This window comes from Maylandia zebra, linkage group LG4 (genome assembly GCF_041146795.1).
Source record: "Maylandia zebra isolate NMK-2024a linkage group LG4, Mzebra_GT3a, whole genome shotgun sequence".
Lineage (NCBI taxonomy): Eukaryota > Metazoa > Chordata > Actinopteri > Cichliformes > Cichlidae > Maylandia > Maylandia zebra.
This window is the reverse complement of record NC_135170.1, coordinates 22,913,301-22,933,133: the sequence shown is the minus strand read 5'-3', so window position 1 is coordinate 22,933,133 and position 19,833 is coordinate 22,913,301. Positions and strand designations below refer to the sequence as shown.

Sequence of the window (19,833 nt, the reverse complement as noted above, 5' to 3'; positions counted from 1 at the left end):
CGTACACAGGAATGGACTGCAAGGCTACAGATAAAAAAAAAGCTCCACTTCTGTTGGAGAGACACCTTCAAGCCAGACTGAAGTATGCAAAGGACAACCTGGAGAAAGATTATAGATACTGGTCATATGACATGAAACTAAAGCTCTTTGGCCACAGAGATGCTGCTTATATTTGGAGAAAGAAGGGAGAGATGTACAACCCAAAGGACAGCATTCCCCACGGTGAAATGTGGTGGTGGAAGCGTTATACTGTGGGGACGCTTCAGTGCATCTGGAACTGGGAATCTCATCAAGGTAGAAGGAATCAGGAAGAATGAAGACTATGTGAAGAAAGCAAATTCTATCGTGTATCCTCATCATTTCATCAGTTGAATTCACGAGGCTTAACCTAACAAAGAAATGTCAAGTTGGTATTTGTTCTGTTTGTCTGATACAGTCATAAATATGAGCTAACATAATGTCAACTGTAAAATCATTTTTGGCTGAGCTAGTACGTCAGCCACAACATTAAAACCAGCTGTCTCAGACTGCAAGGAGGCTGAAACACAGCGATCCAGGTTTGAGTCCGAGCCGCTCTCCCTCCCTGCTTTCCTATGGAGGAGCAAAGAGAATTAAAAAATAATGTTAACAAACAAAAACACCTGCCTAATCTTTAGTAGCTTCACCAGGCCAGAACAACGTCCACAAGACTGGATGTTCCAGCAACACTGCGTCTTTCTAACAGGATAATTAATGTGTAATTAAGTGAGCACCACAGGCACAAAGGAATGAACTATTAGGTTTTGGCCTCACAGGAAATATGACTAAGATCAGTGAAATTAGTATGAAATGTTGTTTTTAACAATACATAACTTCCACTTCACAGTAATAATTTTTTAAGTGTTTAGTGGTGGTGCAGTGACTAGTTTGTATCCACCAGCCAGCTGATGTTTTTTACTGTGGAGTTTGCGTGTTTTCTCCAGGTACTCCTGCTTCCTCCTACAGTCCAATGACACGCACAGAGTTGGGTTAATTAGCGATTCTAAGTCGGCCGTAGGTGTGAATGTGGTGTGAATGGTTGTCTGTCTCTCTCTGTGTGCTAGCCCTGCAACAGACTACCAACCATCCAGGATGGAAGGCTGCCTTTCACCTAGCCCTCCTGCAACCCTGGATTCTATACATGGAAGAAAATGGATACGGAGCAAAAAGCATCACCAATGTTTCCTTAAACTGCCGGTGTTCCTGGTCTCTCTGGTGTATGAACTGATCTCCCAGCCTTAGCTTCAGGTTTTCCCCTTGGCTTTAGTGTGGTACAGTCCTTCTGCATTTATCAGCTGCTCCCCCGTACACATACTTCATAGCCCCAGGGAATTTCTCTGCTGTCACCTTTTAAAGCTGTTGCTGACTTACAGCACATGTGTGTGTTTGTGTGTTAAGTACCTGATATATACCCAACAGAGGTCATCCCCCTTTGTTTGCTGCATAACTTTCAATAAGTTATGCAGCTTATTACTCTTACTCCATGCTTCTTTTTTTCAGTTTTTCTAACCTCCATCTTGTTGCTGTCTCATTGTTGAGTCAGACTGCTGCAACTGCTGTTTTTCAAATGGCACCTTCATCAACGCTGTGACATTGCAGCAGTGTTTATCTTCGCAGCCTCCGTATCAAACTGTTCCTCTTCACTGAGATGTGAAATGCAACACAACTGTTAATTATGACACTTGTTAAGAGGATGTAGAAGCAAAAGCATACATGACTTTTGTGTTTGTCTCAGGCGGTATACAGTGGAGGGGTTTCTGGGGTAAGCTGAATTTGTAGTTAGCATCCTCATTTACCGGTACTTTTGCTGTATCACTTGCCTGTTCTAGTTAGAGAGCCCTCAGGGGAGCGGCACAGTGCTCGGCAGAAGATCCAGCAAATTTCCGTCATCAACCCCCAGTGAAGACACCATTAATCAAAATGTTGAGTTAGCAAAGTTTGTGAGACAGCTGGCGCATGAAAGGGAGGGAGAGGTTGGCCTCTGTCGGCTGTTTGCTTTGATCATTTACCCGGAGCCACAAATGTGGTTGCTGTTTAATCAATAGGGGAGCGCTGCTCATAGCTGTGGGTCAATAGCATCTCTGGCTGAGATAGTTCAGCCTGTAACGAAATCGAATTTCAGTTATGAGACTGTCTTCTGACAATTAATTAAATGTGCAATTTTTCATGGATGTTGGCATTTTATTTGTTTTATTTAAGAGAATGGATGAAGAGAACCGAGTTTCAGACAGCATATTTTAGCATCATATTGTGATAAATAGGAGGAACACCATTAGCTCCTAGCACTCAAACAGCACTTTTCACAGCCAGGAGGAGATACTGGAGGAGATACCAGCATGCTCTTGTGGTTTTGGGGATTTTTAGGTTTTCTCTAAGTTTGTATTTTTGATTGTCTTTGCATTATCGTCCTGTATTCTGTATTGCTGTTATTTAGCTTAACGTTATTTCCCTATACCTGATATGCTTTCCTTTTGGTGTTGTTATTTAGTTTTCAGCTTCTATTCGATAGAGCTCCTAGTCTTCTGTTTATAGTGTTCTTCTTGCTCTTCTTGTATTTATTTAATTTTGTACCTTTAGTTCCTTGGTTGCTTTAGTTGGTCATAGGTTTGTTAATCCCCTTTTTAATTCCTGTTCTGTGTATTTGTTTGTCCTTTGTCTCTGTCAAGTTTGCTTCTGTGATATTTTCTTTTCTATTTTGACGGTCTTTGCCGCTCATGTTTTGTATTTAGCTCTGCTTCCCTTGTCTCATCTTCTGTGATTAGTTTCAGCTGTCCACCCACCCGTTTCCTCTCCCCTCATTACCTGGTGTCTATTTATTTGCCTTACCCCCCCCCTGAGTTCTTTGTTGCCTGCTGCCTCCTAGTTAGTTGTAGTTTTGGATTCACTATCCTACAGTTGTTTTGTATTTTGTGAAAGCTCACCATTAAAGCTGTTTATGATTTTCAGTTTGTCTCCTGAGGCCTGCATTTTGGGTCTATTTTCTGCCTGCCATGCAGCCGTTTCACGGCAGGTGTGGCGACTTGTGTATTTTAATGACCTGCAGAGCTATGCCATTAGAAGCATGAGCTCCTGGTAGGGACGCTCATGCTGGACAAATCAAAGGGTAAAAGTCAGACAAATTTGAACTACCTCCCCTTGAGGTAAAGGCGTTGATCAGAAAATAAAAACTGGGGATTGCCAAGATCCAGGTGCACTGGCAGGGTACAGGGAGTCATCAATGGCCTATGGTTCTCATAAAGCGAAAGGGCTTAGACAGGCAAACACTGGAGGAGATGGGGAAAGCGTTCCAGGTTAAAAAAATAAAATTAACAAGAAAGATAGTTGTGCCTAAATCTACGCAATTTTTCTCACTGCAGAATATTGGACTTCAAAATGTTTGACTGCAGTCGGGCATTTAGCTTCATTCATCACATTACTGATGTCTTTCCTCCTTGAACACTCGCCTACTCCAAAAAAACTGCCAAAACATCTGCTTTCATAGATGTGCTCACACTTGCTGATGATCAATTAATCAAATGCATTTGGATTAGCGGCACCTGATTGCTACTTATCCTCTTAATTCCTGAAGAAACAGTACCCACTGTGCAGTGTACCCACTGCTTCTGCTCTTTGGTTTCTGTTAAATAAATAATGCCACATTGCAATATGTCATTTTTGTTCATCCGATGTTTATTTCCCTCATTTTAGATCCTGGCATGGGTCAGACGATTTTCTTTTGATATGTGAAACCTTGAAAAGGGGTGTATGTGTGATGGCTGAAAAACTTAAAAAGAGTTAAACAAAAAACGTGTACTGGAAGGCTTGCAGTAGTGTGACTTTTCCTAAAATAAAATAAAAACATGAATCAAGTGCATTATCTGTTGAAACACTTTGGATGGTGCGTTACATCAGTTCACCTACTTAACCTTTAACAATGTTCGTTCGTCAGATTTAAAAAAAGAACATTAAAAGCGTTTCCATAAGAAAAGCTTGCACATTTGGCTATTTCTGCAGCGTAGACAGACGTGCTGAATGGCAAAGAAGCCATATGGTCACCATTATGTGAGCAAGAACGAGGGAATTACCTTTCATTGTGTGTGTGTGGGTGAAGTGTGAAATGTGATGAGGTAAAAAGCAGAAGATGGAAAGTGAGGCTGAGCTTTTGGGACGATGTCAGTCGGAGTGCTTCTTTGTGGAGAAGAGTGCTCTACGCCGATGTGGCGATGAGGCAAGCGGATATCGTTGTGAACACAAAAGAACATGGAGGATATTTGGATTTGTGACAGAGAGCGAGAGAGCGGGCAAGTCAAAGAAAGACAGTGAGCTACAGCAAGACTGACAAAAACAGGCAGAAAATACAGGCCACTGTGCAAAGGAAGGGGGGTGTTAAGAATTTTTGAGGGATGTCAACTGTATCTGCCAGTAGACCGCGGCAGCATGGGATTGTCGGGGATGGAGGGATCGTAGGCACAGAATACAGAAAGAGTGCGGAGAGCGTAAGAGACAGACACAGCCAAGCGAGAGTCAAGACTTTGGAGAGATGTCAAGTGTTTCTATTGTTGTTTTGAGTGAGCTGTGGTAGGGCCCGACTGAATTCAGGAAAAAAAAGGAAAGCCCAGACCAAATGTGGAAATTTAGTGTTAGTGCCACCCCTGTGTGGAACAAAGAGAAAGGAAAAGGATATTAAGAGATTCCAACGGGAAGAAAGGCCTCAGAATGACTTGTTGTGCTGGGACAGTGTGTTTGTGTGTAAGCAGAGAAGTACTCGGACGTGAGTCTCAGTATAGTGACATATTTTTGTCCTGAACCTGGAAAGCAAATGCTGAGAAGGCCCAGGTGGTGTGCAAGACCTGCTGTTTCTTCTTCATTTTTTTTTTTTTTTTTTTGAGTACAGGCTTATGTAACTTGTTTTGAGAGGTCACTCTGGTTATCTAGGGTTGCGAAAATTGATTTAGCTGGGCTTCACTGAGTTTGACGTGTACAAGCAAGGCACAGGTTTATTTGTATCCCCGTCTGCAAAACGTAATGCTTGGCACTGATAATGTGTTGTTGTTGTTGTTGGAAAGACTGGCAATGTGCAACACATGCAGATGAGAGTGATGATTTTGCTTGACATGCTTGCTTATGTATACAGTGGCGGTTCCTGAAAGCAGCAGCCTCGTGAGCAGGACAGTAGAGTGCCCTGTCCTGCATAAAAACTACATTCTGCACTTTTCCAAAGTCTTGAGCCACTCCTGATTTCTCGTATCGTGCTTGAAAGGAGCCAGACTTTATTCAAATTTTTAATTTAGTTTTTAAAGTGGTCTCAAGCAACAGTTCTCCAGGCTTTCTGAAGGTCTTTTAAAGTTTTTCTTTGCACATTGGCTGGTTTTTTTGTTTTTTGTTTTTTTTATACTCGTTTTCACTCCACTCATTTCACTGGTTTGTTAGTTTGTTAAGCTTCTTAACGTCGCCTATGAATAATACAAGTGTACAAATGTACACATAACAGAAAACTTAACAAAAATACAATTTAAAATTGATTCTGAGGAACTTTAAAAGCCTGTTGGAAAAACGTAATTTGTTCACAGTCCTTTAGTTGACTCTGTGAGCTATTAGCCAAAACTTGGCATATCTTGTCATTGTGTACATAAAAAAAAAAAAAAATTGAGGAAAGTGATCGAGTGCAGGATAAAGAAGATTCATCCCAAGCAGCAGCAGGTGAACAGTGTCAGTCATGCTGTTGAGAAAAAAGAAAACTCCAACAAAGACCTGACACAGGACCTGAGAGATGCATCTGACCCTTCAGTTGATCCATCTACTGTTCACTGAAGCCTCGTCAGAAATTGTCTCAGTGGAAGGGTGGCTGTCAAGAACCAAAAAAGGAAGTGCTGTGTGCTCGAAAAGCTTATCTAGAAGTTGCTCTTTGGTAGGGCAGATGCAAACTCAGTCCTATTGACTCTTAAATCTTCATCACGGTCTGATGAAAAGCCTGATAAAGTGCAATATATAATATAAAATATACTTATTGTTTCAATAAATCGCTGCGCTTATTTCCCATTTCCCATAATGAAATCTGGGAAGGCTCAAGACCTTTGCATAGTACATTATATTAAATCGCTAATCAAATGTAATTGTCATGATTCGTTGTGTGGCAGGTAGGAGGACCCAAAATGCAAAACTCACAGACACGGGGATGAACTCAAAAAAAAAAAAAAAAAATCACAGCTTTAATGCTGGAGAGGCAGAACGTAGGAAATACAAAACTAAACTGGGAAAACTAAATACAAAGCTCGCCAAGAGACACAGGGAGGAACACACACAACATGAGGGAGAACGCGACACAGAACTGAGGGAGACGCAGACATAAATGCACAGAGGGTTAACGAGGGAAGTGGGAGCACACGGGGAACACAGGTGACACTGATAATCATAACAAGACACGGCAGGAGTGAACACAACACTAACGGGAGACGGGCAAAGTAAAACAGGAAGTACAGAGGTTCAGACAGGAGGAGAGAGAGCACGGGGAGAACACAGACATAACGGGCTGGGGAAAACAGAATAAAACACAAAGAGAGACGAGGGCTCATAAATACACAGAGGGGCACACAGGGGGTAAGAGTCACGAAGGGAAAACACTTAGGGAACAACACAACAGGGCAACTCAGGAAACATGGCCTAAGGAACGAAATACAAAAATACAAGGAACTAAGAATACTGGGCCCACATGGCCCAGGACCATGACATCACCCCCCCCTTAAGGGCTGGCACCAGACAGCCCAAACACAGAAAAACAAAACCAAACAGAAAACGACCCAGGGCGGGCGGCGGGGCCCCAGGACGGAGGGCTCGGAACGGAAAACAAAAGAGCACAGCAAACACCGGAGCCCAAGAAAAACAACCCAAAAACACAGTGCAGTTCAGGGGGCCGACCATGCGGACGGCAACGATGGAGACGTGGAAACAGTTCAGGGGGCCAGCCGCGCGGAAGGCAGCGGCGGCGGCGAAGGAGACGACGGAGCAGTTCAGGAGGCCGGCCGCGCGGAAGGCAGCGGCGGCGGCGAAGGAGACGACGGAGCAGTTCAGGAGGCCGGCCGCGCGGAAGGCAGCGGCGGCGGCGGCGAAGGAGACGACGGAGCAGTTCAGGGGGCCGGCCGCGCGGAAGGCAGCGGCGGCGGCGAAGGAGACGACGGAGCAGTTCAGGGGGCCGGCCGCGCGGAAGGCAGCGGCGGCTCTCCAGTGTTAGGCGTGCTGGCCATGGCCCGGTGGGCACAGGACCAGACGAGGCAGGACCAGACGAGGCAGGACCAGACTGTGGCGATGCGGGGGCCGGACCAGGCGTCGCTGCAGAGGCTGAGGCTGGACCAGGCGACGGCGAAGCAGGAGCTGAGGCCGAGGCCGGACCGGGCGGAGCAGAGGCCGAGGCTGGACCGGGCGACGTTGAAGGCGATGACGGGGCCGGACCAGGCGATGACGGGGCCGGACCAGGCGACGTTGAAGGCGATGACGGGGCCGGACCAGGCGATGACGGGGCCGGACCAGGCGACGTTGAAGGCGATGACGGGGCCGGACCAGGCGACGACGGGGCCGGACCAGGCGACGACGGGGCCGGACCAGGCGTGGCAGAGGCGGAGGCTGGACCAGACGAGGATGAAGACTCGGATGAAGCTGGACCAGGGGAAGCACAGGCTGAAGCTGGACCAGGAGGAGCAGAAGCCGAAGACTCTGAGGCTGGGCCAGACGAGGACGAAGACTCTGAGGCTGGGCCAGACGAGGACGAAGACTCTGAGGCTGGGCCAGACGAGGCACAGGCTGGAGCTGCAGCAGGCGAAGCACAGGCTGGAGCTGGACCAGGCGGAGCAGAAGCAGAAGGTGGCTGGATGGGCTCCTCGGGCCCTCCAGCTGATGTGGCATGGTGCTGGACGGGCTCCTCGGGCCCTCCAGCTGATGTGGCATGGTGCTGGACGGGCGGCTCGGGCCCCCCAGCAGACGTGGCATGAGGCTGGTGCGGTTCTCCTGAACCCCCAGCTGACGAGGAAGGTTGCTGGACGGGCTCCTCGGGCCCTCCAGCTAACGAGGCGTGAGGCTGGACGGTCTCCTCGGGCCCTCCAGCGGAGACAGGAGGCTGAACGGGCCCCTCGGACCCTCCAGCGGAGACAGGAGGCTGAACGGGCCCCCGGGCTGAACGTCCTCCGACTCTTCCTACCGGAGAGGCAGTTCCGGGCGGATGCCTACGGTGGACACGAGGAAGTCCCGGATGTGGGGGTGTAGCGCGCCGAATAACCAGGGGAGTCCGGACACCATCCTCTGTAGGCGGATGGCTACGGTCTCCCGGTAACCTCCTCTTGGCAGCGCTCCCCACTCCTGACAGTGGTATTCCACCGTGTAAATCAGGTCCTCACGGAGCTCGGCAGAGGGGTTGTGAGCTGCTGGGTCCATGTCGTGGTCGCGTTCTTCTGTCATGATTCGTTGTGTGGCAGGCGGGAGGAGGACCCAAAATGCAAAACTCACAGACACGGGGATGAACTCAAAAAATCACAGCTTTAATGCTGGAGAGGCAGAACGTAGGAAATACAAAACTAAACTGGGAAAACTAAATACAAAGCTCGCCAAGAGACACAGGGAGGAACACACACAACATGAGGGAGAACGCGACACAGAACTGAGGGAGACGCAGACATAAATGCACAGAGGGTTAACGAGGGAAGTGGGAGCACACGGGGAACACAGGTGACACTGATAATCATAACAAGACACGGCAGGAGTGAACACAACACTAACGGGAGACGGGCAAAGTAAAACAGGAAGTACAGAGGTTCAGACAGGAGGAGAGAGAGCACGGGGAGAACACAGACATAACGGGCTGGGGAAAACAGAATAAAACACAAAGAGAGACGAGGGCTCATAAATACACAGAGGGGCACACAGGGGGTAAGAGTCACGAAGGGAAAACACTTAGGGAACAACACAACAGGGCAACTCAGGAAACATGGCCTAAGGAACGAAATACAAAAATACAAGGAACTAAGAATACTGGGCCCACATGGCCCAGGACCATGACAGTAATTAAAATCTTTTGAAAAGTTTTACCACCGTCTCTGCTTTTGCAGAATTCTTAGATTGCTATTCAGGATATTTTAAGTACTATGTCTTTCTGAATTCTCTCTTATGTCTCTGAAAAAGCAGACTGCATTGATCTGCTTGCAGATCCCAGCGTAACTGAGCACCCATGGGATGCGCCAAAACAAGCCAGGTCCACTGAGGACCAACTAGCAACCCAACTAAACTGCCACTATTCCAGTGCCAGACCTCCCTCTGGAGGGCTAGCATCTGTGCTGCGATGCATCACAGCTGTTTTGGTGGACCGAACGGGCAGATACAATTCTAGAGATGTGGTTTTAGTGTTGTGGCTGATTGGTGCACGTAGTTAATGGAACAATATTTAAAAAACCTGGCCTATATATTATTCAGAAGAGGATGTGTTATTGGCAAAGTCAGCATGTGAAACAGCCCGCTCTCTTTAACCGTCTCTGACATTCTCTGACAGAGGAGGAAGTCTTTCCTACCTTGACATTGGAAATAATTCTGCCTACCTGTCCTTTAAAATCTCAGAAGAAACACTGGCTCAGCACAACTAGAAGGCCACCACTTACTTTCCTTCCCGGTCTCCCATGGATGCTGGGCATAGAGATGTACGCAAATTCACTGTTCTCCTTTACTGACAGATATGACAGCTGAGTCCCTGTGGGATTCCTTATGAAAAATGCATACACGTCATTTATGTTTTCTGACTGAATAGGTTCACTCACAAATTACTTTTTACCCACTACCACCACAAACAAACTCATAGATCTATCCTTTTACATTTTTTTCCTCTTTTTAAACTAATCTCTACCTCTTATGGCTGTCCACTTCACCAGAGCAATGACATTCTTCCAAGCAGCCTGCCATGCCGGAAAGATTTCCTGTTGTTCCTCCTGCCTTTACCGGGGACAGGATGTACAGAATATCTCTGGACGGAGACACAGAGGAAGAAGGAAGGGACGCTTCTTATTGGTAGTGCCAACATGGCATGGAGAACTGCCCAGCCTAGCAGTGCTAGTTACTCTGCACCACCTGTTCGAATGCCCTCCTGCTCAGATACCTGGCCCCGGAAAGTGAACCTGTCATTATGGAAAGATCAGCCGCATGATAGGTTTGTGTGTGTGTATGTGTGTGAGTGTGTGTTTGTGTGCTGATTCCAGTAAATCTGCCAACACTCCTTTCCTCTTTGCTGCCCTTTGTGTTCGGTTGCTTTTAATAAACCTCCCTGGGACTGCAGCATTGGCTTTTGAGTCCCACTTGGGTTGCAAATGGAACTTGAAAGCAAAAGGTGTTGCTTTGTAATAAATGTCCAGAACATTTTATATTTATGGCTACTGTACCTGTTGCATTCACGTGCTATTTTTTTCCCCAATGTGAATTATCTGTTCTTCTTTTCTACTTTTGTATATCCCAGTGGGGAAGCAGGAGGGGTGTTTTTCTATGATAATGATTTGCCTTTCTTTGGTCCTATTCCCTCTATGTTCTGCTTGTTGCATATAGGACAGTGTAAGAGTGTGTGGCATCTATGCTTTTTGTTACTTAATGTTCGCATTCCAATTTAGTTGTCCTTCTCTTTGCACAGATGGATACATTAAGAGTGCCTGAAATGACCACCGCAGTGTGTTTGTGTGCGTGTGCTCATTCATCGGTTTTTTTTTTTCTGCATGTTTTTTTTGGCACACCCAACCTCTGCACTGAGACACTCAGAGGTGGCTATTGTCCCACGAGAGCTTGGACGTGCCATGAAGAGGTGAGAGGAAGGGAGGAGTAGGGCTGATGATGTTATTTGTTTGCAAAGTGTTTTCTCATTTCACCCTCCTCTGTCCTGAACAAAAGGGCTTGGAGAGGGAGATAATGTAACTAGGCTCTCATGGGGAAAGGTTATCTACTGTTCCCTGTCAGCTGATAGCAGAAGACAGGACACTTCAAGTCCCATACCGCCCAGAGGCTGCTGCTAATGATGCTCTTCTATTAACCCAAGGTCATGGGAGATGTAGAAGGGCCAGCACAATCACATACCTGCCTAAGAGACTATCAAACAAATGTACATAGAGTGACAGATGTACTGAAACCTACACAGCAGGAAAGAATCAATTGGATCTCACAGTTTCCTGACCTTTTATCCTGCCACGAGGACTTTAGAGTGCAGCTATACTATGAAGATATTGGACCCTATTAAATGAAGTGAGCTATGTATCCAGCTGCTTATCCGAGCCATACTCTACTGGCTGACAGCGCAATTTCAGCTGCTACAAGGTTAGATGACAGATTGTCCTCAAGTGGTCAGGAGCAGGCACACAAAGCTGCATAAAATCTCGTGTGACCACACTGATAACATACTTGGAAACTTTGCCAGCCTGGGCAGTTTGTTCATCTTGCTCCTCTTCTCTTTTGGCTGATCGGAGGTGTGAGTTGGTTTGTATAATTCTAATGACCTTGAAAGTCAATATTTGATACAAGCACCTTTATTCTTCAACACAGCCTGAACTCACTTAGGCAGCTTTCTTCTAATTTCTTTAAGCAGTCTTCAGGAGTAGTTCTCCAGGCTCCTTTAAAGACATTCATTTATTTATTCATTTATTCTGGGTTCATCACCCCATCAGACCTGTTGTCACCGATTTTCAGTCCAGGACTTTTGTAATTTGGCATACCTCAGCCTTTTTTTCTTTTCAACTCTTTCTCTTGTATTTCTATTAATGATCCTTTGGGAATCATGTTGTTGTGGCAAAAATATATTCACAAAAGATATTTTTGTGTCAGGCTGTTAGTAGCAAAGTGCCTAAAGATTTGCTACGTTATCTGTCATATTTAAACACAACACTGGTTCATCCTCTTTAGCTAGGTCCCTTTTTTATGCTTGAATATTTCAGAGGTCAGGGTTAAGTGGCTTAACAAACCAAAAAACATTCCTCTGAAAATGGTTCAAAGACTGGAGTGAAAACGAGTGAAAAAGCAGTCCAAGGAACTATTGCTATAGACCATTTTTTAAAAATTACATTTAAAATTAAAAGTAAGTCTGGCTCCTGGGAAGCAAAATATAAAAAAATAAAATAGAGGCTTAAATTGAAAATGGTAAAGAGACAACTTAGCCACATCAAAACTGAAACATTTTATTCTATTAAAACAAACAAATATTTGAATTTGTGTCACGGTTCTGGGTCATTTTGACCCAGCTTTGTCAGTTTCTTATATTTTGGTATATTTCTATATTATTGATTATTATTCTAGGTTTAGTTCAGTGTCGGTCTGCATCTTTGTAAATTGTTTCTTGCTTCCTGTTTTACTTTGAAGGTCCGTGTCTGGTGTCGGTGTGTTCAGTTTTACCTGCTTCCTGTCTCGTTAAATGGTCTGTCTGTATTTGTATAGCGCTTTACTTGGTCCTAAGGACCCCAAAGCGCTTTACACTATACACAATCATCCCCCCATTCACACACACATTCGCACACTGGTGATGGCAAGCTACATTGTAGCCACAGCCACCCTGGGGCGCACTGACAGAGGCGAGGCTGCCGGACACTGGTGCCACTGGGCCCTCTGACCACCACCAGTAGGCAACGGGTGAAGTGTCTTGCCCAAGGGACAAGTGTCCTTGGGACCGAGACTGTCGGAGCCGGGGCTCGAACCGGCAACCTTCCGATTACAAGACGAACTCCCAACTCTTGAGCCATGATCGTTAGCCCAATCCCTCCCAGCTGTGTCTCCCTGATGTTTTCCATTCCCTGATTACTCCCCCGTGTATATAAGCCCTGTGATTCCTTTGTTCTCTGTTGCGTCGTAAATATCTACTCACCCTTACGCTATGTGTTCTGCTACCTGTTTTGCTTGCTTGTTAGTTTATATTTTCCAGTTTAGTTAGTCTTCTGTTCTATCAGCAGCCTGCAATAAAGCAGTTTATTCCGAGTTCATTTTTGCCTCCGAGAGTCCTGCATTTTGTGTCCTTCCTCTCTGCCTGCCTGCACACAGCCATGACAATTTGATGCTAGAAACACATTTAACAGTGTCGGGATAGGAGCATGTTTGCCTCTGTGTTGCATCACCTCTTCTTTAAATTTCTAAACTAACAGACCATCTGCTCTAGCACAGAAAGAAAAATATGTGTCGCCCTGACTTTTCTGAAGTGGAGTGATAATGGATCGATATTCTTTGCACTGGCAAACCTGCTCTCTCTGCCTTTTATCTTTTCTGTCTAGTAATTTGTTGCTACACACATTTTCTGTCTTGACATACCTCATTATTTTTAATAAGCTTTCACAGTATTTGGGAATAGAGGCTAAATGGTCCAGGGATTTCTGTTAAGATGAATTTGGGTTGGTTCCCATAATATGCAGTTTTATTATTACTCAGCGGGCGCCTTTGCTTTTACTGCGCGATTTGCATTAATTGAGAGTATAAATATATTAATAAATAATGAAAATCTGGCACTCTCTCTAACTCAAAGGCTCCCAATCTGGGTTGTGAAAATGTCAATAAAAAGGCAAGGCAACAATTACACCACATTTCTTGACTCAAAGTCATTTAAGGCATCTTCTACTTTACCTGCGTCACTCCAGGATGACTTGCGGAAGTTGTGAGAACACTGCATGTCACTGGAACTCATTTCTGCTTCAGAGATACTGATGAGAAAGGATAAAAGAAGACAGGAGAAGCAGAAAGAGAAGGGGAAAATAACCTTGTTGACCCATCAGCAGAAGCAGAAGACGGTGTGTCATAATGGGAGGCAGTGTAGGATTTGATTAGCAAACTAATGAAATCAGTCATGCTGCGTGCGAGTGGTGTGTGTGTGTGTGTTTGTGTCTCTGGATCTGTCTTTGACACACACTCACTCTCACACACTCACTCTCGCACATTTTCATTTTCGGAGGCAGTCAAAAGCTCTCCTCAGTTTCCTGCTGCCTCTCCTCATCTGCTGTGCCATTCTGCATCACTGATGCGGGGAAATGGTTCATTGTAACTGCTGTTTACCGCTTTCATTTCCCGTCCTTGAATCTCATCCACCTGACTATCCACCCAGCTACAGTGAAGTCATCCATCTATACTTCTGCTTGCTTTGTGTACGTGTGTTTTACTAAGTGTGTAGGCGTTTAGCGATGCTGTTTTTGTGAGTGTCTCATAAACGGTACATCGATCTTTTTGTATGCATTCTTATTTTTGTGTCTTGCTTCTTAATTCGTGTGTTCATCTTAAACTAAGACTTTGTTCCCTTGTGGCATACGTGTGGTTTGTGTGTGTGTGTGTGTGTGTGTGTGTGTGTGTGTGTGTGTGTGTGTGTGTGTGTGTGTGTGTGTGTCAGAGAGTGGAGCCCCAGGGTGGCTTAGCAGAGCCAGTGGCAGGCCTGTCTGAAGTACTTAGTGCATACAATGCTCAGAGCCTGAGGCTGCAGCTTCACTGACAGTTAAATTATGTGGCTAAGCACACAGTTGCAGGTACTAACCTATGCTGCTGACAAACACAGATAACCTGTTAGTGTGGCTATGACGTGTCACAACAGCAAAGAGTTGCATACAAATACACATAACTTGCAGGAGTAATGGAAATGGACATGTTGATAGAGGCAGGAGGAAGCAGGTGTTCAAATATTTGGCTGTTTCATGGTCAGCGGAAAGGAATACATGAACACCCACACTTACATGCACATGCACCCATATTACGCATATATGAAAGATTACATTTCTCATTATGGAGAAGATGAAGATCAAGAAGGAGAAATGGAATTAATTCAGAAATTGCTATACGGAAATCCTTCCTCGGGCTATGGGGGAATTGGTGAGAAATTCAGTGGTGTGAAAAAGTGTTTGCCCCCTCCCTGATTTCCTATTTTTTTATGTTTGTCACACTTAAATGTTTCAGATCATCAAAAACATTTAAATATTAGACAAATATTAAAACGTAAAATGCTGTTTTCACATGAAGAAGACATGATTGTGGGCAGGAAATGGGACTCTTGAAAGAAGTTTTACTTGTTTGTTTATATCAACTGGAAATGATAGATATAGCATTGGGACATTAACCATTACATTGTGACCCACTAGTTTAGGTCAAATGTTTCTTTTTGGTTTATTTTGGGTTTTTTTCTAGTTTTGGTAAAAGAAGTAAACTTTTTCAGCCTCTGATGATGTCACTTGGTATCAAAGTGCTAGTCTTTTTCACACTGTGTGTATTGAAATGACAGAAATGCAAAGACCTGCACAAATGCATCAAAAATGATGATAAAGTTTTGTAAACGTGTAGGGAAACAAAAAAGGATCATGTCTGCAAACTTGAATTTTCCAACTTTGCATAATTCTCTGTGGGGATTTATTCTGGCCACAAACCCTCTGCTGACTCCTAAAACAACTCCACAACTGCCTATACTTTTATCCACAAAAGAACAACTAAGCCCAACTCAGGCCTTTTCCAGTTAGATCTGGGAATAAGAACTGATCTGTCAGTGACATCCTCTCTTTATTTGTTTCCATTTCTCTCTTCAGGCCTAAAGACCTATCTGATTTCTGGCAGGAAGATGGAGGCTCATTCCGTCTGTACCTGTTCCCAAATAGGATTAGCTGGGACGGAGCAAGCAGATCCTTGCTGTCCCACGTCCAGAGTGCACACGCCTGATGGAGCCCCTTCGGCCTGCACCCTTCCCCAAGACAGAGCCAAGGTAAGTTGCTGTCTCTAAGGGAATCAGCTTTGTAGTTAAATATATAAGTATATTTTCTTGGGCTCATCTATCATTGTACAGCTATATCACCTGAGGAAGAACACTGAGCTCTATGTTCTGTCACAATCTCTTCGATGTTCATCTTTGCTCTGTGTTTTTGTGTGGGCGTATCAGGAGCTTTGATAAATATTTTCATTTTTCTTTTTGCATGCATTGAGCTTTCTATTGTCTTGTGTTAAAGGAGCTAAAAAACAGAATTGCTTTGATCCACACCATGCAAAACATCCATATTTTTTACATAAGCTTAACCTTGAGCATCTTTGTTAATTTACCGCTTCATATTTGGTGCACTTGTATAAAATATGCTTCTGTTTGCATGGCACCTCAGTGCATATTAAATTCTAAAGAGTATGAATCTAAACAAAAAACACAGAGATATTGTCTAATCATATTAGTTATGCAACAAAAATGCAGGCAGCATTATAGTGCTGATCGCATACAGTTCATAAGTATTTGGCTGGTGACACAAGTTTGGTCATTTTTGACTTTGTGCAACCCCACAGTGGATTAAAAAAAATTAAACAAGCGAAGTGTGACGAGATGCAGACTCCCAGCTTTAATTCATGAGGTTTAACAAACGTAGCCATTTTTATACATAGTTCCCCTTTTTTCAGAGGACGTTTGGATAGTTGTTTCATGGCCAAGTGAGACCCGTCCCAACAAACAGACAAAGCAGATGTAATATCTCAATCTGATTCTAAGTGTTGAGATTTCATTTAGCTGTTAACTGACACTCCATATGAGGTCTGAAGAGATGCAGATGAAAGCGAAGGAGGACCATCATTGGGCTGAAAACCAAAATGAGAAGAGAGAGAGAAAAAGTCAATGGACAATTCAACAATCTGATGCGTTGTTAAAAACACTGAATGCACTGACCAGCTCAGCAACACCAAAAAGTCCTGAAAGACCACACAAGACAATTGAAGTAAAGATAGAATTAATGCCATGGTTAGGAAAAATACTGTTAAAAAATCATATCATTGTCAAAGTCTGTATTCAAAGACACCTTCTTTGGACAGATGAAACCAAGATTAATGAGTGATGAAATGTGTAACTGTGAAATAGACTCTAAAGCAACACCCGGGAGACAACAGCTCACAGTTCAGAGTTTATTGCACTGGAAGGTTTTTTTCACAGGGATAAGTGCTGGAAAGAGTCTCTGGTAACTCAGAACAGCAACTCTAGGAGAGAAGAGATGAGAGTTACTTCCAGTCTACGGCATGGGCGAGCACCAGAGTAATGAGCTAAGTGAATGTTTCAGAGTTGCTTACTTGGGATGGGCGCGGAACGAGCAGTGGGGTGAGCCACTGGTTAGGTGTTGGGGAAAAAAATCTAATTGACAGGAGGGTGAGCAGGCAGGTGGTTCGAGAAGGTGTTGGATATTCTGGAAAATTCTGAAGAATTGGATATTCTTTAATGGCCAAGACAGTCATCTGAGCTTGGCCCAGTAGAGCTTGCTTTTCAGTTACTGAGGACAAAACTGAATACAGAGAGACACATAAACAAGCAGCAGTAAAAGCCTGGCAGAGCATCTCAAGGGAAGAAAAACAGCATGTATTGTAGACCTCAGGCAGTCATTGACCGCAAAGGATTTTCATCCAAATATTAGAACAATCTTTATATTCATAATAATTTTAGTTTGTCTGACTGCGTATAAAAATGGCTGTAATTCCTGAACAGTTAATTCGGTACTTTTGTTAAACGCCTTAAATTAAAACTGAAAGTCTTGGTCCTTTATTTAAAATCCCCTATGGTGGTGTACAGAGGCAAGACTATGAGAACTGTGTCATTGTCCACACGCTTATGGACCTACCTGTGTGTCCATCGCCGATCTTCTCCTTATTTCTGCCTTGAAGGGAAATTTTCACATTTGCCAAAATTGTACCGCCATAACATACTCAGCAAAACCCTTAACACATCATTTTTTTTATTAATTAGCCTCAAAAACCTTTACTGCTGTAGCATAAATTCACCCAAATTAATCATCTGTTTGCACCCCGCGATCTCTGCACAGCTCTTTTATCTCTACCCGGACAGGTGGAGAGTGAAGGTGCAGTAGAGAAAAAAGGAAGGCATGTGAGTGATAGAAGAGGTAGGGCTGGAAGGTGGGGTTGGCTTCTCATCCCAGTATGGAAATGAGTTAACTCAAGCAGAGGGGACCTTGGAAGTACTGCCAAAACCTGTCTGCCTACCACTGATCACTTCTTCATTTGCAGCTTTTCATCTTCAGCGTAGCTCTCACACAAATCTGGATGAGTCTCACACTGAAGGATAAGACATCTTAGAAAAAAAAAAGCTTAATAACTGTGAGCAGGTGAAAGGATGAAACGTGAACGGCAGGCGTAATCACAAATGTTTCCATGTTTTTAATGTGACAAGTAGGTGTACATTATTTGCCATCTCTTTGTATTTACATTGTTTAAGCTACACAGTACTACTTTATGGCACCTTGTGCTTCTCTGTGTCATGGTCAGTCATAGCACAACAAGTATCACACAGATCTCTCGCTCTCGCAGACACACTCGCCTGAAAATAAAGACCTTGAGCCAGTGCAGACCTCCTACACACAACTTGTTAACTCTTTTATTGCCATCACTGTTTTTTAAACATTGAAACATACTATCATAAGTGTTTCAGAGTTTGTTAGATTAATTTAAAACATGTTAGCGTTCCTGCTTTGCCTTTTAATGGCACATTTTAGCTCTTTTGCCCTCACAGCAAAGCTGCATCACACCGACGTATCTTGTTGTATTTTTATCAGCTCGTATGCTCTGCTTGATCTGCGTCACTTACTTCATGAATTCTCTTCCTTTCTTCTCTACTCCCTTTCCTTCTGTGTCACCCGTCTAATCACCCCACAGTCCCCCTGTCTTTCCTGCAGCGTGGCACTGATAGCAGGGGAGGATCAGGTCCTGGAAGAAGGCATGGTGCACAATGGCTGCCATGACGACCACAAGACCAACAGTGGCAAGGTTAGCTAGTTGATACCACCTTAACAAAACAGAGAAAACAATATTAAACAGTCAAAATGTTATTTGTCTGACTTTCACATTTGGAAAGACTCATAGTCTAGTCTACTTTTTGTCATTATGGTTCTAGCAAATATGGGCACATAGAGATATTTCATTTACACATACCCGGCAGCTAAAAAAGGTCTCAAAAATAGTTCAAAGAAGTAGAACTCTATGGGTCCCAGATGAACTGTGCCACAGAGACAACCATTTAAATTGGTGCAGCTGAAGCACAGCCTGTAACTTTCATATTTCCTATTCAGACTCCTTCATACTATTTCTGACCCATTTCCACAGCCACATCACACGTTCTTCTTTGTAAAGTCGAGTACCTCTTTCACCTCTTCACCTCAGGATGCCTCAAATTTGAAGTGCTCCCCAGTGATTTCTGCAGGCTGCAACCCCAAGGCTTTAAACGGGTTGCTTAGTCCTCGATTAGAAGCTTTGACCAACAGCCAGACGTCACTGTGTGAGATGCTGCAGGAGAAGGAGAAGAAGACATGGAGCGGAGGAGCCATGGGGATGGATCATTCAGCGCTCTTACCTCTGCGATCCAAGAACTTCAGGGAGAGGAGTGATGCTCACTTTGTAGATGTTATCAAAGAAGATAGGTAATCCAGCATTAACAATATGCAGTAGTGGCGTACTGTATAAATACATGGGCACCGAAATGAAGAAGAAATGGTCAGTGCATCATGGGAAGCCTCTCAGCACACTGAGTCTTTAGCAACATAATTAAGGGAGGCTTCAGGCCCACATGATCCAGCCCAAACTATATGCTTTATCAAAAAGGAAAGTTTTTAGCCTTAAAAGTAGAGACAGTGTCTGTCTCCTGAATCCAAACTGTGAGCTGGTTCCACAGACGAGGGCCTGAAAGCTAAAGTCTAATAGTTAAGTGCTCACATTGTGGTAACATAGTACTGTGAGGTCTTTAAGACATGATGTGGCCTGTATATTCAAGGTTTGTGTGTAGAGGAAGCCAATGAAAGGAATCTGGAAATATGCGAGAATATGATCTTCTGGATAAGCAGAACATTTTTCAGGAAGCTTTTAGAAGTA

General features: G+C 44.2%; 1 protein-coding gene across 1 annotated transcript in view; it reads left to right on the top strand.

Annotated features, from left to right (window-relative positions):
• adcy9b (adenylate cyclase 9b) overlaps positions 1-19,833 on the top strand; it is a 41,525-nt gene that overhangs the window by 14,508 nt on the left and 7,184 nt on the right. Inside the window, exons 2-4 of the mRNA XM_004559369.4 lie at positions 15,531-15,703; positions 18,625-18,735; positions 19,129-19,385. Of these exons, the coding sequence (XP_004559426.3) occupies positions 15,531-15,703; positions 18,625-18,735; positions 19,129-19,385 (541 nt within the window). The remainder of the gene's footprint in view (positions 1-15,530; positions 15,704-18,624; positions 18,736-19,128; positions 19,386-19,833) is intronic.